The sequence below is a fragment of the Gopherus flavomarginatus genome, chromosome 18, assembly GCF_025201925.1.
Source record: "Gopherus flavomarginatus isolate rGopFla2 chromosome 18, rGopFla2.mat.asm, whole genome shotgun sequence".
In the NCBI taxonomy this organism is placed as follows: Eukaryota; Metazoa; Chordata; order Testudines; family Testudinidae; genus Gopherus; species Gopherus flavomarginatus.
Genome location: NC_066634.1, coordinates 17,182,270 through 17,209,340, shown reverse-complemented (window position 1 = coordinate 17,209,340; position 27,071 = coordinate 17,182,270). Strand labels below are relative to the sequence as shown.

Below are 27,071 nucleotides of genomic sequence, written 5' to 3'. Positions count from 1 at the left end.
TCAGTATTATCCAAAGGAATTCACCTGGGAGGGCATGGAATTTGGAACAGGACAGATTCTAGGGGCCGGGGCTGTAGCTGTTATCTCTGTTATCTCTTCTGTCTCTATATAACAAAAGGCAGGGTGAAGACAAAGAAAATAAGTGCATGTCTGAGCTGTCCCTTTGTGAGGACATAAGTTGTGTGAAATGGGTAGTTACCCAGCTTGTCTTGGCACCAGTTTACAAGTCAAATGCTGCAGTCCTGACTCAGGGGAAATTCCTCTTGATGTCAGTCTCAATAAGGACTACAAGGGGTTGTCTTTGAATTAGGCAGACAACACCATCCGGTAGCTGATTAAAAAGTGGCTGTCCCTACCCCAAAGATCCAGCAACGAGCTCATATACATTGCTCACAGGCATGGTGGCGCCAACTTCCCCCACATGGGAGACCTCTGCAACATCGTGGTCATCACGCACGCCTTCCGCCTCCTGATGTGCCCGGACGTCATGGTAAAGAACGTCTCGACGACCACCCTGCACGCTGTCATTGAGAAGCGAATTGGCAGACCTCCCTCCGACCAGGATGTAGCCACTTTCCTGAGTGGCTCCCTGGATGGTAAATTCGCCCGGGATGGGGGTGACATCACCTCGCTGTGGTCCCGCGCCTGCAACGCCACGCACTGACTAGGAAAGCGACTGGGCTGCTGCTGGGCATGGAGCGAGGAATGGCAGGAGCTGGGAGTCCTGGTACCGCGGATCGAGATGGAAGGCAGCATCATAGTCAGCCCCGCAGCCAGAGGCGTGCAGGAGAGGTCACTGAAGGCCGATGTCCACGTGCTGTAAGTGGACACCCTGAGGAAAAAACCCAACCAGGGCAAGGCCTTAGAGGTGACCAGCAAGTGGGACTCCAGCAACCACTTTCTCCCTGCGGGTAGCTTCACCCGATTCGCCGACTGGCAGTTCATACACCGCACCCTACTGAACTGCGTTCCGCTCAATGAAGCTGTCCGCCACGGGAACCGGAACAAGTGCTGCAGGAAGTGTGGACACGCCATGGAGATCTTGCCCCATGTCCTGTGCAGCTGCAGGCCCCACACCAGAACCTGGCAGCTGCGCCACAATGCTGTCCAAGACCGACTAGTGAAGGCCATCGTCCCGCACCTGGGAGAGATCACAGTCAACCACACCATCCCCGACACCAACAGCCCCCTGCGCCCGGACATCGTTGTCAAGGATGAAGATCGGATAAAGATCATCCTCGTCGATGTGACAATCCCGTTCGAGAACAGGACCCCGGCCTTCCACGAAGCCCATGCCCGTAAACTCAAAAAATACACTCCCTTGGCTGACACCCTGCGGACAAAGGGCTACAAGGTTTACACCGATACCCTGATTGTTGGGGCACTGGGTGCCTGGGACCCCTGTAATGAACGTGTACTTAGGACCTGTGGGGTGGGCCATCGCTACACGTGGCTCATGAGACGCCTAATGGTCTCGGACACTATTCGATGGTCTAGAGAAATGTACACAGAGCACATCACTGGCCACCGCCAATACTAAGAGTGAGCCGGCGTGACTTTGTGCACCCACAAGCGGAAAGAGACCTGTAAATCGCCACTACTGGACTATATCCCCTGAGCCCTGAACCAAATGAACTGAACTCCACCATGTGAGGGTCATCCTGTCCCCATTACCCGGCCCGCTTATTTATACTCATGACTGCTTGTAACCTATTGTATGCGTGATGTACCCCTATTACTGCCTGACTGTATCTTGATCCCACCCACCGTACACCCCGCATTGGGGACATAACATATACAGTCTGCAATGTGCTGTCCAGTAGCAAAGTAATAACATCCCCCTATACTCTGTATGCTACCCCCAATGACCAATAACTGATGTTTCAAACTCTCTGTAACATCTATCTTTAAACATTCTCTAATAAACTTTTAAATCTGCTGTGTGAATATGGCTCAGTTTGGAAAAGTAGAATTAAGATTTTCATACCTGAGCAGAAACAATAATAAATGAGGAACGGGATGAGGATGAAAAGAGAAACAGTCACAATGGCAAGGAGAATGATGAACATTAGCACCAGTTTGGGCATGTCCAGGTATTCTTTGGAACAAGATAAAACAACATGCCCTGTAGTTAATGAAAATCTCTATCACATTTGTCCTGCTTTAGAAATGTCTTTTCATTTTAAACAGAGAGAATAATTCTAGGTGGCTTTGGGTTATCTATGTTGGCTTTGCCCACAATTACAATTATTTGACAGCTGAAACAAAGAAGGCAGGTACGGGTTGTTAAGAAAACAAGGAGCACAGCATATAACAGCTTTTTCTTATATATTATATATTAATAATTATTATTTTTTACTACTATTATTGTTGTTGTTGTATAGCATAAAGGCCTCCAGCTGTGATAAGGACTCAATCAGGTCTTGTGCTGTACAGTGACATAGCATGAGGCAGTCCTGCCCCAAGTAGTCCATCATCTAAATAAACCACAATATATGACACATAATGTTGCAAGTTCGTCCTATTTTTTAAATCAATTGGTGAATTATTTGCGGTGATCAGCTATAAAGTATCTCATGCCCTACATGAAGCAATGTTAGGGCATAATGAGGAAGGAGGGATGGGACCCAGCTGGCTCCAAATCCCATGAAGAACGAGTCACAAACTGTCAACATGCAGAGTTACTCGGGTTTAACACAAGGTATGGTTTCAAATTGATGGAAAAGACTGCGGCCTGGTCTACACTATGTCACTCAGGGGTGTGAAAAACCCATATCACAGAGCAGCGTAGTTAAGCCGACTCAAGTCCCCACATAGACAGTGCTAGGTCGATCAAAGAATTCAGTCTACATAGCAGCACTATAGCTGCAGCTTTTCCAGCACAGATAAGCCTTAAATGGCTTATTTCAGTTTAAACCAGACTTATTTCAATTTGATTTATGTCGATTTAATGGGAGATTTATGAAAACCTGGTTGAGTGATAGACTTTTTTGAGGAGGGGGCAAGGAGGTAGATGGAAGTGGTACCCCATAGTGGGTGCATATTTCCAGCATAGAGTTGTTCTGTGCTCGAAGGGAAGAGTTAAAATCCCAAACTGAACTTACCCGGTAAAGTGTGCAGTGAATCTGCAAAGGAATAACAGACATTTCATTGGGTGCACACTGATTTCCAAACATGAGATTGGATCTGCACAAGTAGACCTTTAATCCAGGGTGCCCTGTTGAATTTTGCATGAGCACAGGAGTCCATCCCCACTATCACATGCAGGATTGTGTCTTTGGATTAACAAAGGCATTTTAAGAATACTGGGTGAATGGATGGAACATGCAAACACAAAGCTGGAAGGAGATCAAAGCCCAAGGATGAATGACTGCCACTAACATGCTCTCAAGCATCAAACAAAGTCCCAAGGGCATGAGAGTGGGATCGGGTTACTAATGGTTTAGTGTGCTGTCATAAATCTCATATTTCCTACCTCCACACTGTTAGAGAGCTTATTTCTTTACTCTCCCACTTCCCTAGTCCTTCTAGCAGGAACAGAGAGCAACATACCTGAAGTCTGAAGGTGCAAACAATTTAATGTTTATTGGGGTGAACTTCCAGCAAGCTTAAATTCAAGTTCCTTTTCCTTATTTTCAAATCCCAACTTACTTCCTGTTTGCCCCTAATTTATACAGTAATATTCTTAGCTATACCTTAACCAATCATTCTACTAAAATTTACCTAACAAATCCTAACATATTGTAACATGATTAGCTAACCAATTATATCTCACCACCTTAATTAGTTTACACCTAGCAAAATTAATTATACAGCAGACAGAAACAATCACAGAACCAGACAGAGACTATGCAAATAAACAATAGCAAAGTAGGAATTATAATGACAAAACAACACAGAAGTGAGGATTTCACAACTACATCTATACAGACATAAGGGTTTCCCAGCTGTGTCTATTGATAAGTGAGTTCTTACCAGATGGAAAACTATTAAACTAAAATTTATTTTACATCTTCTAGGCTCTTCCCTTTCTCTGGAGGTGATAGATCAGATCACCTTCCTTACAGCCCCAGATTGCTTTATTTTAATATGGACTGTCACAGTGAGAGAAGGCAGTTAACAGATTCTATCTTTTATATGTATATAACTAGATAAATGATAAATATATACCTAAAATTTTAAAGTATAGCCATTTACAGACAGGCTTGAATATCTATATCCTAACACTCCACATCTTTTTTGCTCTTTTGAGATGCTTCTGTCCAGATATCCCTGGAAAAGCATAGGACATATGGCAATACACTTTCTGATAGGGCTGGTATTTCAGGCAGTCCCATTCCCCTGGCCTCTGGGGCTACTTTCCCACTGATCTGGTAAGACTTCAATTGGTTTTTGAATGTTATAATTCTTGATATCTGATTTGTGTCCATTTATTCTTTTATGTAGAGACTGTCCGGTTTGACCAATGCACATGGCAGAGGGGCATTGCTGGCACATGATGGCATATACCCAATGTGATATATGTCATCATGTGCCAGCAATGCCCATATTCTGCTGTTCTCCTTTCTTCCTTGTGTCAGGATTCTGAATTCAACCGTCTTCTGGTCACTGCCAGTCAGCCTCACCTCAGTCCCTGAAAAACTCATGGAGCAGGTCATCAAGGAATCAATTATGAAGCACTTAGAGGAGCGGAAAGTGATCATGAACAGTTAGCATGGATTCACCAAGGGCAAGTCATGCCTCACTAACCTAATTGCCTTCTATGGCAAGATAACTGGATCTGTAGATGAGAGGAAAGCAATGGATGTGTTACTCCTTGACTTTTGCAATGCTTTTCATATGGTCTCCCACAGTATTCTTGCTAGCAAATTAAAGAAATATGGGCTGGATGAATGGACTGTAAGGTGGATAGAAAGCTGGCTAGATCATCGGGCTCCACAGCTAGTGATCAATGGCTCCATGTCTAGTTGGCAGCTGGTATCAAGCAGAGATGACACTAAACTGGGAGGAGTGATAGATATGCTGGATGGTAGGGATAGGATACAGGGGACCTAGACAAATTAGAGGATTAGGCCTAAAGAAATCTGATGAGGTTCAACAAGGACAAGTGCAGAGTCCTGCACTTAGGATGGAATAATCCCATGCACTGCTCCAGACTAGGGTTAGGCAGCAGTTCTGCAGAAAAGGACCTAGGGGTTACAGTGAATGAGAAGCTGGATATGAGTCCACAGTGTGCCCTTGTTGCTAAGAAGGCTAACAACATTTTGGGAAGTATAAGTAGGAGCATTGCCAGTAGATCGAGGTACGTGATCATTCCCCTCTATTTGGCATTACTGAGGCCTCATCTGGAGTATTGTGTCCAGTCTTGGGCCCCACACTACAAGAAGGATGTGGAAAAATTGGAAAGAGTCCATAGGAGGGCAACAAAAATAATTAGGGGGCTGGAGCACATGACTTGTGAGGAGAGGCTGAGGAAATTGGGATTGTTTAGTCTGCAGAAGAGAAGAATGAGGGGGGATTTGATAGCTGCTTTCAACTACCTGAAAGGGGGGTTCCAAAGAGGATGGATCTAGACTGTTCTCAGCGGTAGCAGATGACAGAACAAGAAGTAATGGTCTCAAGTTGCAGTGGGGGAGGTTTAAGTTGGATATTAGGAAAAACTTTTTCGCTAAGAGGATGGTGAAACATTGGAATGGGTTACCTAGGAAAGTGGTGGAATCTCCTTCCTGAGAGATTTTATAGGCTCGGCTTGACAAAGCCCTGGCTGGGATGATTTAGTTGGGGATTGGTCCTGCTTTGAGCAGGGGGTTGGACTAGATGACCTCCTGAGGTCCCTTCCAACCCTGATATTCTATTAGTCTTTGATTCTATGAAGAGAGCTGATTGCCACTAGGTCTCATCTCCCCAGTGTGGTCCACGCTGGGCTCTCCCAGATTAGGATCCCTGTCTTACTGAGGCACTGGTAGTTGGGCTGAGCCGGTCCCACATATTGCCCCTCAACTGTTGCTGTGTCCAGTGCCCCCAGAACCTTCCCATCCTAGCCTGATCCCACACCCGGCACAGCTCACAGTGGCTCCCGCTCCTTTAGTTTGCTCTATGATTCAGAGAGCCCCTTTACTTCTTTCTTCGGTCAGTCTCCCTCCTCATTTGTTCCCTTTTCATCCCTTTCACATGCCCTTAATTTTAAAGGCCATAAAGCAAATTTCCCCAGGTTCCAGGCAGATTTAGTATCCACACTATTTAGAGTTGAAAACTATTTATATTACATACAGAAACTATAATGAAAAAAGAACAGGAGTACTTGCTACAGCTGACTTCATCAGATGCATAGAATGGAACATATAGTAAGAGAGGGCTGTAGCCCATGAAAGCTTATGTTCAAATCAATTTGTTAGTCTCTAAGGTGATATAAGTACTCCTGTTCTTTTTGCGGATATAGACTAACACGGCTACTACTCTGAAACCTATAAAGAAAAATGTTATTTAGATTCTTCCTCTTCTGCATCCATCCTGTGCACTGAATCAAACAGGGTGTCTGTGGCTAATAAATGATGTGGAAAAAGGGGTAAACAGTGATATGGGAAAGTTTGCAGATGATACAAAATAATTCAAGATAGTTAAGTCCCAGGCAGACTGCAAAGAGTTACAAAGGAATCTCACAAAACTCAGTGACTTGGCAACTAAAAGGCAGATAAATTCAGTGTTGATAAATGCAAAGTAATGCATATGGAAAGCATAATCCCAACTATACATACAAAATGATGCAATCTAAGTTAACTGTTACTACTCAAGAAAGAGATCTTGTAGTCATTGTGAATAGTTATCTGAAAACATCTGCTCAATATGCAGTGGCAGTCACAAAAAAACAACAAACCCCCCCCCAAAAAACCCCCAAAACCCTAATAGAATGTTAGGAACCATTAGGAAAGGGATAGATCATAAGATGGAAAATATCATAATGCCACTATATAAATCCATGGTCTGCCAATACCTAGAATACTGCATGCAGTTCTGGTTGCCCCATCTCAAAAAAGATAGCTCTGGGTATGTCTACACTATGGGATTATTCCGATTTTACAGAAACTGGTTTTTTAAAACAGATTATATAAAGTCGAGTGCATGCGGCCACACTAAGCACATTAATTCGGTGGTGTGCGTCCATGTACTGAGGCTAGCGTGGATTTCTGGAGTGTTGCACTGTGGGTAGCTATCCCATAGCTATCCCATAGTTCCCACAGTCTCCCCCACCCATTGGAATTCTAGGCTGAGATCCCAATGAGAAAACAGTGTCGCGGGTGATTCTGGGTAAATGTCGTCACTCAATCCTTCCTCCGTGAAAGCAACGGCAGACAATCATTTCGCTCCCTTTTTCCCTGGATTGCCCTGGCAGACGCCATAGCATGGCAACCATGGAGCCCATTTAGCCTTTTGTCACTCTCACCGTATGTGTACTGGATGCTGCTGACAGAGGCGGTACTGCAGTGCTACACAGCAGCATTCATTTGCCTTTGCAAGGTAGCAGAGACAGTTACCAGCTATAGCACCATCTGCAATTGGAAATTGGTGATGAGATGATGGTTATCAGTCCTTTTGTACCATTTGCAATTGGAAATTGGTGATGACGTTTATCAGTCATTTTGCACTGTCTGCAATTGGAAATTGGCGATGACGGTTATCAGTCCTTTTGTACTGTCTGCTACTGACATAGGTGCTCTTGGCTGGCCTCGCTGAGGTCGGTCGGGGGAGCTTGGATAAAAATGGGAATGACTCCCCAGGTCATTCCCTTCTTTATGTTTTGTCTAAAAATAGTCACTCCTTCCTAGAATATGGGGCAAATGTACTAGAGAACCAGAGAGCACAGCTGCTCCGGGTCAGAGCCCCAGACATCCCGCAGAAATGATGAGCTGCATGCCATTCTAGGGGGTGCCCCTCCAACAACCCCACTCGTTGCTTCCCTCCTCCCTCACCCCTCCTGGGCTACCATGGCAGTGTCCCCCCATTTGTGTGATGAAGTAATAAAAAATGCAGGAATAAGAAACACTGACTTTTAGTGAGATAAAATGGGGGGGAGGCAGCCTCCCGCTGCTATCATAGTCCAGGCAGTACAGAACATTCATTAGACATGAAAGGGGGAGGGACTGATGGAGCTCAGTCTCCAGCTGCTATGATGAGGATGGTTTTCAAGCCTTTTGCACCATCTGCCAGGAATGGCCATGAGTCATTCCCATTTTTACGCAGGTGCCCCCGGCCGACCTCACCAAGGCCAGCCAGGAGCACTCACGGGATGATGAGGACAGTTTTCAATCCTTTTGTACCATCTGCCATTGGGGAGGGAAGAGGAGGGGATGCTGCTGTTCAGCGCTGCAGCACCCCATCTACCAGCAGCATGCAGTAGACATAGGGTGACATTGAAAAAAGGCGAGAAACAATTTTTTTCCCTTTTCTTTCAGGGGTGGGTGGAAGGGGGTAAATTGACGACATATACCCTGAACCACCTGCGACAATGTTTTTGACCCTTCATGCATTGGGAGCTCAGTCAAGAATGCAAATGCTTTTCGGAGACTGCGGGGACTGTGGGATAGCTGGAGTCCTCAGTCCCCCCTCTCTCCCTCCGTGAGCGTCCATTTGATTTATTGGCTTTCCGTTTCGCTTGTCATGCAGAACTGTGCTGAGTCCCTGCTCTGGCCTCTGTTTATCAGAGCCTGGAGATTTTTTCAAATGCTTTGTCATTTCGTCTTCTGTAATGGAGGTCTGATAGAAAAGATTTGTCTCCCCATACAACAATCAGATCCAATATCTCCCGTACGGTCCATGCTGGAGCTCTTTTTGGATTTGGGACTGCATGGCCACCCATGCTGATCAGAGCTCCACGCTGGGCAAACAGGAAATAAAATTCAAAAATTCGCGGGGCTTTTCCTGTCTACCTGGCCAGTGCATCCAAGTTCAGATTGCTTTCCAGAGCGGTCAGAATGGTGCACTGTGGGATAGCGCCCGGAGGCCAATATCGTCAAATTGTGGTCACACTAACTCTAATACGACATGGCAATACTGATTTCAGTGCTACTTCCCTCATCAGTGAGGAGTACAGAAATCAGTTTTAAGAGCCCTTTATATCAATATAAAGGGCTTCGTTGTGTGGATGGGTGCAGGGTTAATTTGGTTCCACACTGCAAAATTCGGTATAAACATGTAGTGTAGACCAGGCCTTAGAAATGGAAAAGGGACAGAGAAGGGCAACAATAATGAATAATGGTATGAAATGTCTTCCATATGATGAGAGATTAAAATGACTGGGACTGTTCATCTTGGAAAAGAGATGACTAAGGGCAGGTATGATAAAGGCCATTGCAATTAGTAATGGTGTGAATAAAGTTTATAAGAAAGTGTTATTTACTCATTCATATAACACAGGAACAAGGGATCACTCAATGAAATTAATAGGTAGTAAATTTAAAAGAAATAAAAGGAAGTATTTCTTCACACAATGCACAGTCAGCCTGTGGAACTCATTGCCTGGGTATATTGTGAAACCAAAACTATAACTGGTTCAAAGACGAACCAGGTAAGTTCATGGAGGATAGGTTCATCAATAGTAATTAGACAAATTGGGCAGGGGTGCAACCCTATGATCTGGGTGTCCCTGACCCTCTGATTGCCAGATGCTGGGCCTGGATGATGGGGAATGGATCACTAGGTAATTGCCCTGTTCTGTTCATTCACTTTGAAGTATCTGGTACTGGCTATTGTTGGAAGAAAAGATACTCATCCAGATGGACCATTGGTCTGACCCAGTGTGGCAATTCTTATATTCTTATGGAAAAAAGAGTAAGTGAGCACCTCATTGACAATTGTATCATAATATAGACACACACGGGGGGCAGGGGAGATGAATTGATGTTGCCCGAGTCTTCATTTTCTTCCTTTTCTAACTTATGAATGCTTAATGTTGTATCCTAAACAATGTTATTTTAAAGAAGAGAATGTTTTGTATATCATGTACATATTTTTTGTGTATAATTTCCTATGTTTTAATAAAAGGAAAATATAGAAACAAGTACTGCTGAGTATAACTGTAACTACCACCTGTGCTGACTAGGATTTGAACCTTGTACCTCCAGTACCAACATAGCTATCTGACTAACTACATTAGTAGATGAGGTAATATCTTGTAGTGGACCAACTTCTGTTGGTGATAGAGACAAAGCTCTGAGCTACACAGATCTCTTCTTGAGCTCAGGCTGTTATTGAGCTCTGTAAAAGCTTGTCTCTCAGACCAACAGAAGCTGGTCCAATAACAGATATTACCTCACCCACTTTGTCTCTCTAATATGCTGGAACCAACATGGTTACAACAACACTGCAAACATTAAGAAGTGTGAGAAGAGGGCTGTTATCTACGAGATGGGCTGAGCTGCGGGGGTCATGTGGAAGGGTGACTGGGGAAGCCCAGGCTATCTCTGTTCCTCCCTCACAGCAGCAATCGAGCATTGGCAGGGCAACGTTGCTGATGCTGTGTGGGTCCAGCTTTTTTTAGGAAATTCACAGTCATTTACAACATTGTCAGGCTGCCAAAAATGTCCTGAACACAGGAGTAAAATGGTGATTTTGAGTCAGTCGAACCTGAACAGAATTTCCTGGAATACATAAAATGCATTTATCTAGCTCAAGGGCTCTCCTTGCTGAATTTCTATGGTCTGCTATAAACAGTAGAGGTGTGACTGTTTCTAAAACAATGTTGCAAGCATATTTTATAAAATTACATAACTCAAACATAGGACTCTCTACCAGCTCCCCATAACATTGGAAATAAAGAATTGTAAAACTGATGTTATAGAGAGAGCTATTTTCATTAAAGAGATGAACGCCACAGCATCTTCAGGGCCTTGAGAGAATGTTTATTTTTTCTTCCTTATTTTGGGGCTCTTTCATATACTGGTTTTTCGAACATGTGTTACAAAATACATTAACTCACATGTTTTAACTGACATGATGTTAAACAGGATGTTTGCCTATAGGGTGGGCAAGGAGAGCTATGTTTACAATTTAATGCTAGTTTGTTATGGATGTCTCCCTTGACCCACTAATAAACTTGAGTATCCTTGGCCATGTTATCATGTTCAATAGGATCCCAGCTAAAATGTGTTATGTTTTCTGACAGGATGCTTTCCCCTCCATTCCAAATGAGCCCATTAAGAATTTCACAGGCTGAGGAGTGTGCCCCTCTTGTAAATATTTCTTCTGCCTGTTTAACTTTGGGTAGCTGCTTGTTTTGTGTGTAAAGGGGGGCTGATAGTTATAACATTATTTTCCTTCAGATTGCAGCTAATTTTATCTCACTTTGCGCTCTGCCATGCTTCCAGGGTCATGAATCTCTGCCATCAGGCCCCCCTGCCTGGCTTTAATTGATTCCAGCTCTGGTCTCTTAGGGTTTGACTATATGAAGTTAGTGCACAACAATCTGGCGTGTAAGTCAATGGTGTGTTATCTTGCTGTGAGTTAACTGGCCTGTGGACCCCAGCAAATGCACAAAAATATCTCTAGTGCACTTGATCTACTGCTGCATTCACATTGGTGCTATACTCATGCGTGTGAGTCACTAGGACTTGTGGGGGCAGGTCCCAGGGCTCTCAATGCTGCCCCGAGCTGCGCTGCTCTATGGATATTTTGTATTGTGTATTGTTGGAGAACTGGTCTGTTCTTCTCAGGCCTCTGTGGGGGTGTGGTCTGAGCCCACCAAATGAGTAAAGAAAAATGTATCCTGTGTGCATCCTTCATTGCAACTGGTGGAAAGGCAGGGGTCCGACTCTGGACAACCTGTTCCAGATGTTAATATCAATGCAAATCACATTTTGACAACAGCAGGCAGTTATGGGCATGAGATACTACAAAAGACATAGTGACAGAGATTTGTTGCCCAAGGAAGGTGGCTGCATGCCCCGCCAAGGAGATGGCACAGACTGAATACAGACATGGAACAGTGGTGATAGCTGATGCAGGGTTTAATAGATGTGAATTCCTTCTGTGCTCACCTGTGGCTCTGGAGCAGGGCCATAAGCTCAGAGTGGTGGGACCACACTGTCATGCAGACCTGAGATGCTCAGCAGTGAGTCCAAGACTTCTGCATGAGGAAAGACACTTCGATTCAGGTGTGTGAGGAGCTCCCCCAAATCACCAGCACAGGACACACAGGTGAGGGAGTCCATATAAGTGCAGAGGCAGGTTGCTGTTGCCATCTGGAAGCTGGCTACCCCAAACTGCTATAGGTCCATGGCTAATAAGTTTGGTATTGGCAAGTCAGCTGTTGGTACTCTGGGTGATGTACATTTGCAAGGCAATTATTGGTGTGGTTCACCCATGGGTGATGGAGATTCCTAATACCCCCAAATAATGGTTGGCTTTGAGCAAATGGGCTTCCTGAATTATACTAGGCTCATCAAACAGTGTCTCCTCTGCCCATCTCCTCCCACACCCACCTGCCCAAGGTGCACATGAACATGTACACAAGAAAGGTCACTATTAGCTCAGTTAGCAGGGCTTGGCTGACCATAGAGAGCAAGGTTCATGAGCACCAATATGGGGCTTTCTTCCTGATCCTGTACATGGACAGGACCTCTGGTCCACTGAGGGCCCCAGTCCTTAACTGAGGACTGGAAGGACTTGGTCTAATGAGGCCACATAAGACTGAGCGATTACTTTGGGCTGAAACTGTGATGAATTTATGACCACAAAGGAATCCCCTTGGGTGGGGCTTTGAAGGACAGCTCCTGCCAGAATCCATGTTGGGGTTGGAGATGATTGCTGATAAGCTTCTTAGCATGTGTGTAAGTTATTTTATTATTTTAATATGTTATCTCTGTAGTGATTTTTACCTTATGGATAAAGTACATACATCATGCTATGTGATACCTTATAATTGTAGCAATTACACCTGTTAACTATCTGAGAAGAGAAAGCAAGCAGGCAATCTGTCTGTGCTGGGAAATACACAGGGAAGGTAGGGAACTGTGCAGCCTGAAAATAACCTAGTGAGATGAGACAGAGAGACGTGGGTTTCTGTCCAAGAGAGGTGATGGGTGGGGAGATAGAAGCTTGAGATTGGGTGTCCTTGCTGGGCTGCCAAGGACAAATACAGGTGCAGTTGTCCTGAACTGTGACAGTCATAATTGACCATCCTCACAAAGGGACACAACTGTGACACGTTATTGATGAGGTACCATAAGGACAGCTTCCACTGTGTGCTGTGATTAACACAAACCATCTCTATCAATGGTGTGCCTGCAGTATGCAACTGAATCTATAAATATCAGATTTCTCTTTGTTTGTTCTAAGTCCACACTGAGACAGCCTCACTGGTACCTTGGGAAGTGTCTGTGGTGTTCTTAATCACCAGCTTCCATGACCGGTATATCATCCAATACCAAGTGCTAGGAATACCCTTTAATATCTTGTCATTTATTGTCTTCTAAACTAAACAGTTGTAGAGCTGTTATAACATTCTCAGTGGACCCAGAATGTTGTGACCTGCAAGCTAATGCATCTGAAATCCTCTGGTATTGTCCTCATGTTGTAGTTATTATGCATTGCTCATGAACCTCCATATTACTGTGTGAGCCCCAGTTTGTTGCAGTTCCTAGAGGTTTTGTCCTTAAACCAACAATCAGTTGCACTGTGAGACCGTTTTCCAAATGAAAGTACCCAGTCTTTGAGTTAGCACTGTCCATGTTGTGCTTTCCGCTTGACTGCCAGTTTGTTTATTGCTCAAGTCACATGATGTGTTTGCAGCTCCAGGGCATCTTCAGTAGCAGATTCCATTGATACAGCAAGTTCTAGCACATGGTGTAGGGTCCAATCAGTCTCAGTCAATAACTGTTTTGGATTCCTTCATTTTGCTTATTGCACAATAACTCTCCAAACTGGCCATACTCTGTTAATATCCTTAAATCAGTCACATATTCAGGAATTGTTTCATTTGCTTTTTAATTTTGGTTTATAAAATCAGAAACACTCTGCAATTGCCAGTGGCTTTGGCAAGAGGTGATTTTGGAGAATTTCCATAATCTCAGCCAATGTTCTGTTTGCTGGTTCAGCAGGAGCTGTCAGGCTACACAACAGGTTATAGGCATTAGTCTACATTACACTAAGTAAAACTGATCTATTTTGCTCAACATGTTATTAGCTATCACTAAGGATACAATTCTGTAATGGAGGTCACATAGTGTGCGACTTTCTGGGACCCCCAGCACTTATTCCAGGGAAGGGCTGGAGCAGCCGTCACTGTTCTGCAATTAGCCCTGGTGCCACTCAACAGTGGTCTCTGGGCTGCTGGAACAGAAGCCAGGAGTCAACCTTGAGGCCGCTGAAGCAACTTGCCAGAGGCCTGATGGAAGGAGCAGCAGTCCCCGGCCCCTGGACCAGAGGACCCCAGGCTGAAGCAGTGAGCATCCTGGGGCTGGAACAGTGGTGGTCAGCCCCTACTGCAGGAGCAACAGTGGGGATGGAGCATCTGCTCGAGGTCAGCCCTTGGCAGTGCTCTGTTAGTCCCTCCACCCCTGGGGTATTTTTTAGTAAAACTCAGGGATAGGCATTGGGCTTCTGTGAATTTTTCTTTATTGCTCGAACCTGTCCCTGACTTTTACTAAAAATACCTGTGACAGAATTGTAACTTTAGCTGTCATACTCTGTTCCACTCTCTCACCGCAGCTCAGTGGAGGACTGACTCACTTTATCAAAGAAATCAATTTTCCTCAAACAGCCAGACTTTTATAAACCTTTCCACCACCACAACCACCACCACCCCACCAACCCCGAATGATCTGTTTTCTCACAGTCTGAGTGACTGCAGTTTCCTTTTAGTCTAGGACTCTGCAGTTATTCTCTGTTCTGCAGTACACTGGGATTGGGCTTCCCTCCTTGTTACCAATCGTTGTGTCATCTGCTCCTTACAAAGACAAAACAATATAAAGAAACGACACAGGCACAACTGATTCCAAATACACAAGTTTACTAAATCTACACAAGCCCAGGTGTGTACATATTGCTGCTCTGACCAGTTTCTGGCAGCTTCTAGTTCATAGACTATGGTGACCACAAACAGAAGGCTTATAGACTATTTAAAGGGATATTGCTCTGTTTCTACAAACTTCACAACTGCTAAATAAAAACACTTCGCTTTTAAAAGGCTTTTGGTCAGTTTCATTGGTCACAGTTTCCTGAATGGAGGATCAAGCAGGTGCCCAGTCTAAGAATGGACTGAAGGGTGGTAATTGGATGGTATAGCCAAGTTACTATAGTCAGATCCCCATCTAAGTGTTAAAGACTCATGAGATTCCACCCTGAGACAGATGAGAGCAAGAGATGTCAGGGTGGGAGCTCTCCGAGGACTGGAAAGGGGTCAGAGGTGCAACTGCCTTGTAGCTATGACAGTAAGTCCTGCATGGCTCTGTAGAGGGATGGGGAGTATTTTATATTCCCTTACCCTGCTGTGTAGCTACACAGGCCAGTCACAAGCCCTACATTAGTTATAAGTTTGGTGGGAGGGTGTCTCTAAGAGAAAAATAAATGTGTGAGACAGGATGGATTTTTGTCCCATTAACATCCACCCAGCAGCTCCCACTGTGACAGTTTTTGTCAGATTTTTTGAGGATTTTCATGCTGGATAAATGGCAGTTGAGCTCTTGAAAAACTTGAAAACCTAATTGTGGGAACTGATTTCTGTTGAAAATCTACAACACAAATATCCTTTCCTGAACAGCTTAGTCAAACAACAGTATTTGTCAGAAGTAACCCAAAAAAAAGCATTTGTTGTTGAAAGTAAGTAATTAAGATGGCAGCTCACAAAGTACAGAGTAAAAAACTACAGTTTGAATTTTATTGGAGAGAAACTTGGTGTCATAGGTTCACAGCCATAAAATGAATATCCGTGCTGTTCTAGAGATGGCACCACAGAATTAATATAGAGGCAAAATGTAATTCAAATTCATTGATGGGAAATTTGATTTCAAAGATACAGTGGGATAAGTAAGTAGCAGTGCCACGCTAAGCTCATTCATCTTCTCTTATAGAACAAATTCTCATTGTTGTTTCTTTGTGGGAATTTTTAAAGAATGGATAAACCTCTCCTGAGAATGAACAATTATTAAACGTGAACAACGCAGACATGTTAGTTACATTGAAAAAGGTCACCTGCATCTCTTGGTAACTAAGGTAAACTCCAATTTTCTTGGGCTTTTTTTGCACCATGACCCGGGTCCATGGATCAGTTTTTGCCCAGTAATCTCTCCCACTCCAACCCAGAGCCCAGAATCCCTCTTTAGGGGACAGGGAAAGTTTTCCTTTTCTCTGTATGGATTTTCTGGCCACTCCCAGGTCCCAGTCATTGCTGCTTCTGACATCGACCTCCCAGTAGTGCTTTCCAAAGGAGAATCCTTCAGAGCCCAACATACACACAGTCGAATCAAACCTGTCTGGAGTTGGTGGAACTTTTTGAGGTTGGGCTTCATGAATAAATTTCTTCTTATCCACAGAAATGGAGAGATTGGGGTGGGCTGTGTCTGGATTAAGAGTGATGTCATCTGCACAGAGAGAATTTAAGAAATTCTTATCTAATTGCAGTATAAACAGAAACATGGGAGATATGGCTTGTGGGCCAACTCCTGCTGTCCTTACTTAGGCAGAATGCCTACTGATAACTGACTCTATTCTGACAATTTGTTTACACTGAAATATTTCAGAGGTGTGATCTTTGATTGAACATGACTCAAAAATGGAAGGGATCCTGGAATGTTTATCTTATTGATACTCAAATAGATTTTGCCAGATTCTGATATAAGTTACACTGGTTGAAGGAACTGAATGAGAAAGGTCTGACATGAAATGAAGTAGGGCCTCAGATTTCATCTCTGTGATAGCGATATGTTCTGTTTCTATTTTTTTAAAGTATGAACATGTTTTTTGATTACCAGGAGAGATGTGTATTCTGTTACCTGCATAGGTGCGAGCACTTCTCCACTCTGAAATCAAAGTGAGAAACAACAGACATTGAATTTAAAGAGGCACATACTGCTGATTTTCCACCATTGGGTAGCAGAAATGCCACAGGTTGAGGATAACTGAGGATGTCAGACACAATACAAAATGATTTACTTGTGCAGAAAAGAGAAAGTAAAGAAAGCTAATGGTACACACACACAGTGGTTATTGTACTGTTTTCATGTGGCTCTTGTGGAGTCACTAGGTCTGTTCCATGATTCACTCACTCCTCAGCTTCAGACAGAGACAGCAGATCACTAGGAAATAGGTGTGGTGAGGCTTGCAGTGCGGAGAACTGCATTGTCTCTCCCTGGAGCTGCTGGCTTCCCTGCTATGAGAGAGATGAAAATAGGCTGCAGCAGGAAGGGAGATAGGAGCCCCGCTCGGGGGAGGAGGCCGAGGTGAGCGTGAATCAGCTATATTGCGGCAAGCCTGGGAGGGAGGGGGGAGAAGCAGAGTGGCAGCAGCACACTCAGGGGAGCAGAGGCGAGCTGTGGTGGTGTAGGGCAGAGGGATGGCAGCAGGAAGCAACCCGGGTGGGGGGTCAGAGGAAGCGCTGCCCCCCCAGCTCACCTCGGCCTCCTCCCCTGAGCGGGGCGCCGCTCCACTTCTTCCTCCCGGGCAAGCCTGGGAGGGAGGGGTAGGACGATAAATGCGGTACACAGGGGGAGGACCCAGGGCTGGAGATTTGGGAAAGGGGTTGGAATGGGGCGGGGAAGGGGTGGAGTTGAGGCGGGGCCGGGGGGCACGGGAAAAGTTTTTTGCTTGGGGTAGCAAAAACTTGGAGCTGGCCCTAGACAAAATGTCGGGACTATCTCCTTTCAGAGACATGTAAGGACTGATTTGTGGTGAAATTCATCTCTGGACAGCAAGCAAGCACTAGGATTACGCAGCACAAGATACTCATGTATGCCCTAACAACAACAAAGATCATTCAGTTCTGGTATTTCTAACTGTGAGAACTTCATTTATATTTGCATCTCTTTTCCACCATGGAACTGAATTGACTTTTATATTCAAAGAATCAGTGCACACTTACTCAGTTCTACTTTGAGTCCATCTGCAAAGAAAAAAAGCTTTTCTTAATTGACACATCTTGTGAATTTCAGTTGGGTTAGCTAGCAGATATTATAAGGGTGTTAGTCTGTATCCACACAAACAAAAACAAAGACTCTGGTGGCACCTTAAAGACTAACAGATTTATTTGGGCATAAGCTTTCGTGGGTAAAAAGCCCCACTTCTTCAGATGCATGGAGTGAAACATCTGAAGAAGTGGGTTTTTTTATCCACGAAAGCTCATGCCCAAATAAATCTGTTAGTCTTTAAGATGTCACTGGACTCCTCGTTGTTCTAGCAGATATTATGCCTCTCCTGAAAAGCTTCTAATCTGACATCCCCCAGTAACTTCACTGCAAGAGTCCAAACCAGGCTCATCCCCCTACTGTAAAAATCACAAATAAAACCTGTCACTGAAATAAGAGAAATCCTGAGCATTGTCACAGATTTAGAGATGCTCCCCACTACCTCTTTCTGGAGTCCAAACACAGCACATGAGACTAATTAAAAGATTATTAGGAAAAAAATTTTGAGCCTATACTTCTAACAGGGAACCTGCACAGCTCTTTATATATGTTTTAACAGTATATACAAATTAATAGAATTGTACTGAAGGAGAACCAATTCAAAGTTACTTTTTTTTTTCAGTTTTGATAGTCTTCTCTTCTTGCAGTCATTTGTGAGTGTGTGTGCATGTAATGAGTTAACAAATACAAACATTACTTTTTAACAACTCCCAAAGCCTTCAGTATGAAATACCCCTTATATTCCACTGTCAAACACACTCCCAATGGTTGTCCCTATGCCCAATACCCAACCAGACTTATCTCCCAGCCGTGACAGACCTCTGAATAAACCTCATCCCATGAAGAGGAAACCCCAAACCTTAGAATCATAGAATCATAGAATATCAGAGTTGGAAGGGACCTCAGGTCATCTAGTCCAACCCCCTGCTCAAAGCAGGACCAATCCCAACTAAATGCTTCTCTTAGCATGGGAAATTCTATAGACTCCTTACCTTCCCATAGAAATTGCTTTCACAACCCATCACTTCCACCTGCTAGACCCTTTTCATTGACACACTGACAATCATCAATCTCTTCTGTCTTGATAGTTCCACATCTCCCACAAATATTATCCAGCCAGACAGCCTCAAAGCAAGAGAAGTCAGTGGGACTTAACCGTTTTCTTTCTGGAGAAAACCATGTGCTTAAAGCTGTATTTCCAGTTTTGTCCCCATAGCATACTGAAATAATGTAATATCCAGAACCAAGACAAAGTTTGGTCATTTAAAAAATACAATAAGTACAGAAATAGTACAAAGCAAGAATCAAAGTCAATGATACTTGGATACCAATGCCAGAAGAGACCACCGTGATTATATAGTCTGAACCCTGGGATAAGAAGGGCCATAGAACTTCTCTAAAATAATTCTTAGAGACCCTTGGTAAATTTTTCCAATAGTTAATTACTTTCAACATTAAAATGTACTTCTTATTTCCAGTCTGAATTTGCCTATCTTCCGCTTATAGCCCTAGATCCATTTATACCTTCCTCTGCTAGATTGAAGAGCCCATTAGAAGAGAAAGGCATAATATGATCCAATGGAAGTTTTGCATTGTCTCTGTACTGGGATGTTCCCTCTTTGCAAAAAACAGCATCTTGAAGGATGGTCTAAACTGTTCTGGTATCAAGAGATCCTATGGATATTTCAGAATGCAGGCTATGTGAATGCCAAGCTATGCCCCCCTTGTCATGAATACACGCCTTGCACTGGCTTACAAAGAGAGTAATGTAGCAGCACCATACAAAGATTCCCCAGTGCAACTGCAAACCATTAGTACTTGGTTCAATTGTTTCTTTGTGGAAGATAATGTACTGAGAGCAGCATAAAGAAGTTGCAGTGTGGCAGAGAATCTAACTAAATGGTTGTTTTTTCTGATTGAAGGAGTTACTATTCCAAGCAGTATACAGCATTTAAAACACATAATATTTATCTACTCAAAATGATTTTCCTGATTAACAGCAAATACCATATCATGAACACATTGAAATCATGAAAAAATAAATGCATTATAAACGTATGTGAGTCTCCTCCATACATTCAAAGACATAATTACCAGAATGGGAGGCATGGTATTATCTAAGGTCCATAGTCTATGGTAATACAAAATCAGACTTTCAATTTTTGAGACACTATAAATAAAAATAGTCTAGGTGAATGAACCAATTTCCTGTGAGAGCAAGCCATCAACTGTTTTGCTTTGGGGATAATAATATATTTGAAGGGTGATGAACTCTCTTGGGATTGAGGAAGGAAAATGCAATGAAGAAATATATGTTTTCATTTAAGACTATTCTTCTGGAGGAGAGCAGCAGATGAGTAATCAAAGAGAACTTACCATTCTCCTTCTGGAGTTGTTCTGCAAAAGAAGAGTGTCATTTCAATGACAAATTGGGTGAACAGATATTACCATACTTCACTGAAGAAGCTGTCACCGCAGACATACCCAATCACCAGCTTCCAGTTTTCTCATTCACGGCCTTTCTTACACACCTGATCCATCATCCAGAATCGGTAACAACTGTCAATATTGTACTCCATAACTCCATGAAACTAAGGCCTATACTCTTCCAAAAGTGGAGAACCAGCCTTCAGCTCACCAAATGCTCTTCCCAAACGCCCTTCCCCACTCACACATCACCACAGATACATTATAAACAATGCCTTTAACCTTTAGTCAGTTCAGGGATCTATAGTGATACACACTATCAAGAAACACTTTGCGCTCAATCTGATTAAGAATAAACACAAAAATCCAATAAACTCAAAAATGAAAGGAAACTTACCTTTCTCTTTCCAAACATTGTCTGAAAGTCATACAAATCTTTCAACATGCAATATATATTGTAGCATCTCAATTTCCACTAATGGGCATATTCCGTGCCCTCCTCTACTTCCTTTGTAACATTTAGCATAGGTCTAACAGGAGCTGTAGGTTCGTACATAGTGGAGCTCTGCATGAACCTCTCCTTAAAAATAGCATTGTGGCTGTGTCGGTACATTGGATGTCTTGGTTTCTCTGCCTAAGCACGTACCCAGGGAGTTGTGTGGCATTTTACCTCTGTGACTAACTGGAGCTGACATCTCTGCTGCTCTGTCATCACTTATGTTTTTACTTTGCTAACTCAAGCAACAAAACTATCTAGATAAACAAATCTGAATCCTGGACTGTGAGAATGATTCTTTCTTGAATCAGGACCCTAAGGCCTATCTCGCAATTAAGACAGCAGCGTGCGCTTAATTGTATACAAAGTGGCTGGTGAGGAGGACTACCTCCCATTTCACCTTTAGTCCAGTTGTTACAGCACTCACCCAGGTTGCGAGAGAGCCAGACTTCACCATCTTCATGAGGTAGAGGAGAGATTGGAACTTGGGTTTCCCATCTCTCACCCGAGAATCATAATCACTGGGCTGAAGGTTATAAGAGGAGTCTGGAGCTGGAGCTAAAGAACAGTCACTGAGGAGGGAACATCCCAGTGTTCTCCTACGAGTTTTTGTATATTGCCATTCGTAATATCTGATTTGTGTCCATTTATCATTTTCCGTACATAGCAGAAGGGCATTGCTGGCATATGATGGCGAATATTACATTGGTGGACGTGCAGGTGAATGAACCATTGATGGTGTGGCTGCTCTGGTTTAGTCCTGTGATGGTGTAACTGGTGTCCTAATCAGGAATTAGGAATGGCAATATGCAAAAACCTGTAGGAGAACACTTCAGTCTCCTTGGACACACAATAGCAGATTTAAAGGTAGCCATCCTGCAGCAACAAAACTTCAGGACCAGACTTCAAAGAGAAACTGCTCAGCTTCAGTTCATCTGCAAATTTGACACCATCAGCTCAAGATTAAACAAAGACTGTGACTGGCTAGCCAACTACAAAAACAGTTTCTCCTCCCTTGATGTTCACACCTCAACTGTTAGAAGAGGGTCTCATCCTCCCTGATTGAACTAACCTTCTTATCTCCAGCCTGATTTTTTCTTGCGTATATATATCTGCCTCTGGAAATTTCCACTACACGCATCTGACGAAGTGGGTATTCACCCATGAAAGCTCATGCTCCAATAGGTCTGTTAGTCTATAAGATGCCACAGAACTCTTTGCTGCTTTTATATGTTGTCAGCAGCAGACCCACACACATTCACTATCTCCAAGGGTGTGTTGTTACTTTCATTATTAAAGTCAATGGCAAATTGCAAATCATATAACTGATGACGCATTGTCAGAACCTCACTCTGCCTATATTCAAAGACATATTATGACTGATTTAGGGTGAAATTCATCCCTGGAGAGAGAGAAGGATTAGACCTGTGCAGCACAATGTACAAACTATGCCCTATTTTGAAGGGCTAACTGGGATTTAAGTGATGAATGATGCATTCCACAGGGGAATAGATGTGGTGAGGAAATAGGTGTGGGGAGGCTTGCAGTGTGGAGAGCTGCATTGTCTCTCCCTGGAGCTGCCGGCTTCCCTGCTATGAGAGAGATGAAAATGGGTTGCAGCAAGAAGGGAGATAGAAGAGGAATACAAGAGAAAGCCCTGCTCCCTCCAAATAACCAAGAGAGGAGTGAGTTTAAGGGTGGTGAAAGGAAGAGTGGATGAGACATAAAAAATATCATTTCACAAAGATAACCAAACTAATCAGTTTTTTGTCTGATAATGATGTACCTGTACTTACTGATATTTCAGCTGCGCAACACCCTTCAAAGTCTAATTGATTTAGACCTGCCATCTCTGTGGGATTTGAGATACAGTGCCTTAACTAGGTATTTTTGCACCTGAGGCAAGAATATAAAATTGCGCCCTCCCCCAGGGCTGGTGCTTCAGCAGCAATTAGGCGGCAGGTCCCTCAGTCCCTCTCAGAGGGAAGAGCCTGCCACCGAATTGCTGCTGAAGAATGAATGAAGCGGAAGCGGTAGAGCTTTTGATTTGGGGGGGGGGGGGTCTAACTCATGATTTTTAACTGGTTGGGCTGGTAATGTTGCTTTCAAGATGGTCTTTGGTTCCAGTCCAGATCCAAACCAGAGAGGGACTCACAGGTTAAGAGAGGAAGGAGGTGCTGGATATCAGCAGTGGCCACTAGGGATCAGCATGTGTCCTGAGAATGCTGGGAGTTCAGATTTGCAGGGCAGAATCAGAGGTGGCAGGTTTGTAGAAATGTTGGTGGTGCCCAGAACCAGTCTCCGCCCAAACTCCGCCCCCCACCCGCCCAAGGCTCTGGGAGTGAGTTTGGGTGAAGGAGGAGTTTGGGGTGCAGACCCTAGGCTGGGGCAGAGAATTGGGGTGCAAGCTCTGAGAGAGAGTTTGGGGATCACAGGGGTTGTGGAGGGAGGAGGTGCAGGTTCTGGGAGGGATTTTGGGGATGGGAAGGGTGCAGAGGGATTGGGTGCAGGGCTGAGGGCTGTGGGTTGTGGCTGCAGATGAGAGGTTTGGAGTGTGGGGGGGCTCAGGATGAGCGTAGGGGTGAGGGCTCTCTCTGGAGCTGGGAATGGGAGGTTTGGGGTGTGGGAGAGGCTCAGGGTGAGAGTAGGAATGTGGGGGGTGAGGGCTCTGGTTGGGACTGGGAATAAGGTGTTTGGGGTGCTGGAGGAGCTCAGGGCTCAGGCAGAGGGTAAAGGTGTGGGGGGATGAGGGCTCTGGCTGGGACTCGGGATAAGGTGTTTGGGGTGCTGGAGGGGCTCAAGGTTCAGGCAGAGAGTTGACGGTACGGTGGGGATGAGGGCTCTGGCTGGGGTTGGAGATGAGGGGTTTGTGGTGTTGGAGAGGGTCAGGGCTTGGGCAGAGGGTTAGGGTGCGGGGGGATGAGGGCTCTGGCTGGGGTTGGAGATGAGGGGTTTGTGGTGTTGGAGAGGGACAGGGCTTGGGCACAGGGTTAGGGTGCGGGGGGATGAGGGCTCTGGCTGGGACTGTAGATGAGGTGCTGGAGGTGCTGGAGGGGCTCAGGGCTAGGGTAGAGGGTTGAGGGTGTGCGGGGGGTAAAAAGCTCTGACTGCGGGTGTGGGGTCTGGGGTGGGGCAGGGCTGGGGATGTGTTTGGGGTTGTGGAAGTAGAGCAAAAACTGACAGGGATTTCAATGCATGACAGTCTCTGTCAGCAAGAGTCAGGCTAACTGTAACCCTAATAATGCGAGATTTGTAGAAGCAAGGATTGTGTGAGGCGAGTGGAAAGAACTGTGGGAGAAGTTGTTGTGACCTTGTGTCGATAATAAGGAATATAGACTGGTGTCTAAATAGAAATGAGAAAAATAAGATGTCAAGATGGCCTATGTATAAACAAAATGCAGCTGTTGCTTATTATTGTATGTAACAAAAAGTATAAATGCTTGCTCTAAGTGTTTACCTGTGGAGAGGCCTGCCTAGGACTGGGGTAACCCTGTGTCCTAGGGCACTCCCTCCCTCTATACAATTGTAAAGAGAAAATAAAGTATCTGACTCTGCTGCACCCAACCAAAATGTGAGAACTAAGTTTTTCTCCCACAGGGTGCATGCAGGCTGCTCCAGGACAAGAGCCAGAGAGGAGGACTCCCCCCAGCCCTTTCCCTGCCTGCAGCAGCAAGCTCTGGGGGAGGAGCCCACCTTTCCTGCTTCCCCAGCAGCACACTCACACCCAATACTGTCACTGCATGTGCTCCTAGGGCCTCTCTCAAGTCTAGGAATCTCCCTCGCCTCCCTGTGGTGGGTGATGGGAGGAGCTGAGTGTGCCTCCTCCCCTGCTGTTGCCCCTGACTGTACCTTTAACTGGGGGTGAGGGATGGGGCTGCCTCCTTGTCCAACATGGGGCAGGAGTAGTGACTGTGGGTGGGGGGAGGGGCTGTGCTGCTGGAGGGTCCCACTGGAAAATAAAAGGGTCCGAGGGGGGAAGGGCAGGCTCAGAGTCTGTCTGCCCTGGCAGTTGATTAGGGGTGGGGGGCACTAGGACCCTGCGGCAGCAGTTGCTGCAGATGAAAGACAGGGACTCTGCTGTGAGGCCTGGGAAGTGGAGGAGGAGCAAGTCGGGGTCGGGAGACACTGACTCGGGAGGCAAAAGGGCGGCAGGTGGGGTGGAGGGGGAGATCACCTGGGTTATAAATATCTCCGTGCCAGCAGCTTTCTTTTTTTCTCTCCATCGCTTTCTGACTTTTATATTCAGAGAATCAATGCACACTTACTCAGTTCTACTTTGAGTCCATCTGCAAAGAAAAAAAAAGAATTTCTTAATTGACACACCTTGTGAATTTCAGTTGGGTTAGCTAGCAGATATTAGAAGGGTGTTAGTCTATATCCGCAAAAAAAATGAGGAGTCCAGTGGCACCTTAAAGACTAACAGATTTATTTGGGCATGAGCTTTCGTGGGTAAAAAAACCCACTTCTCCAGATGCTTCACTCCATGCACCTGAAGAAGTGGGTTTTTTACCCACGAAAAGCTTATGCCCAAATAAATCTGTTAGTCTTTAAGATGTCACTGGACTCCTCGTTGTTCTAGCAGATATTATGCCTCTCCTGAAAAGCTCCTAATCTGACATCTCTCAGTAACTCCACTGCAAGAGTCCAAATCAGACTCATCCCCCTACTGTAAAAATCACAAATAAAACCTGTCACTGAAATAAAAGAAATTCTGAGCATTGTCATGGCTTTAGAGATGCTTCCCACTACTTCTTTCTGAAGTCCAAACACAACACATGAGACTAATTTAAAGATTATTAGGAAAAATATATTTGATCCTATGCTTCTAACAGGGAACTTGCACAGCTCTTTATATATGTTTTAACAGTATATACAGATTAATAGAATTGTACTGAAGGAGAACCAATTCAAAGTTATAGCATTATAAACGTTATGTGAGTCTCCTCCATACATTCGAAGACATAATTACCAGAATAGGAGGCATGGCATTATCTAAGGTCTATAGTCTATGGTGATACAAAATCAAACTTTCAATTTTTGAGACACTATAAATAAAAATAGTCTAGGTGTGTCATGGTACAATTCCCCACTCTGAACCTTAGCGGCCAAAAGATGGGGTACCAGCATGAATTTCTCTAAGCTCAGTTACCAGCTTAGTACTTGTAGCGCTGCCACCAACCAAGAATTCCAGTGCCTGGTACACTCTGGTCCCCACCCAAAACTTTGCCCGAGGACCCCCAAGACCCAGTCCCTCTGGATCTTAACACAAGGAAAGTAAACCCTTTCCCCTACCGTTGCCTCTCCCAGGCTTCCCCTCCCTGGGTTACCCTGGAAGATCTCTGTGTGATTCAAACTCCTTGAATCACAAAACAGAGAGGACAATTCACCTTCCTCCCTCCTTCTCTTTCCCCCTCCCAGACTCTTCCTGAGAGAAAGTAATCCTGGCACAGAGAGAAATCAGCCTCTCTCTCCCTCTTCCCTCCTTTCTCCCCACCAATTCCCTGGTGAATCCAGACGCAGTCCCCTGGGGTCTCACCGGAATAAAAACACAATTAGGTTCTTAAACAAGAAAAGCTTTTAATTAAAGAAAGAAAAAACAGTAAAAATTATCTTTGTAAATTAAAAAAAAATGGAATAGGTACAGGGTCTTTCAGCTATAGACACTGGGAACACCCTCCCAGCCTAAGTATACAAAGTACAAATTAAAATCTTTTCAGCAAAATACCAATATGAACTCCTTTTAGCCAAATACACATTTGAACTTCTTCCAACCAAATACACATTTGCAAATAAAGAAAACAACCATAAGCCTAACTCGCTTTATCTACCTAGTACTCACTAGTCTGAACTTATAAGAGCCTGTATTGGAGAGAAACTTGGTTGCACGTCTGATCCCTCTGAGCCCCCAGAGTGAACAACAACCAAAACTAACAGCACAGCACAAAAACTTCCTTCCCTCAAGATTTGAAAGTATCCTGTCCTCTGATTGGTCCTCTGGTCAGGTGACAGCCAGGCTTACTGAACTTGTTAACCCTTTA

At 44.4% G+C, this 27,071-nt stretch overlaps 1 protein-coding gene across 20 annotated transcripts in view; it reads right to left on the bottom strand.

The window, feature by feature from the left end:
• The window catches only part of LOC127036722 (butyrophilin subfamily 1 member A1-like), a 294,970-nt gene that overhangs the window by 174,861 nt on the left and 93,038 nt on the right, over positions 1 to 27,071 (bottom strand). For 3 of the 20 annotated variants that reach the window (XM_050927878.1, XM_050927877.1, XM_050927879.1), the window contains 5 exons: positions 25,299 to 25,319; positions 20,487 to 20,507; positions 18,068 to 18,088; positions 16,983 to 17,009; positions 14,982 to 16,571 (listed from right to left, as the gene is read on the bottom strand). In XM_050927878.1, the coding sequence (XP_050783835.1) occupies positions 16,042 to 16,571; positions 16,983 to 17,009; positions 18,068 to 18,088; positions 20,487 to 20,507; positions 25,299 to 25,319 (620 nt within the window). In that variant the 3' untranslated portion in view covers positions 14,982 to 16,041. Of the gene's footprint in view, positions 1 to 14,981; positions 16,572 to 16,982; positions 17,010 to 17,184; positions 17,360 to 18,067; positions 18,089 to 20,486; positions 20,508 to 25,298; positions 25,320 to 27,071 lie in introns of those variants that run through there. The other 17 variants (XM_050927886.1, XM_050927885.1, XM_050927883.1 and 14 more) reach the window with 10 other exon arrangements.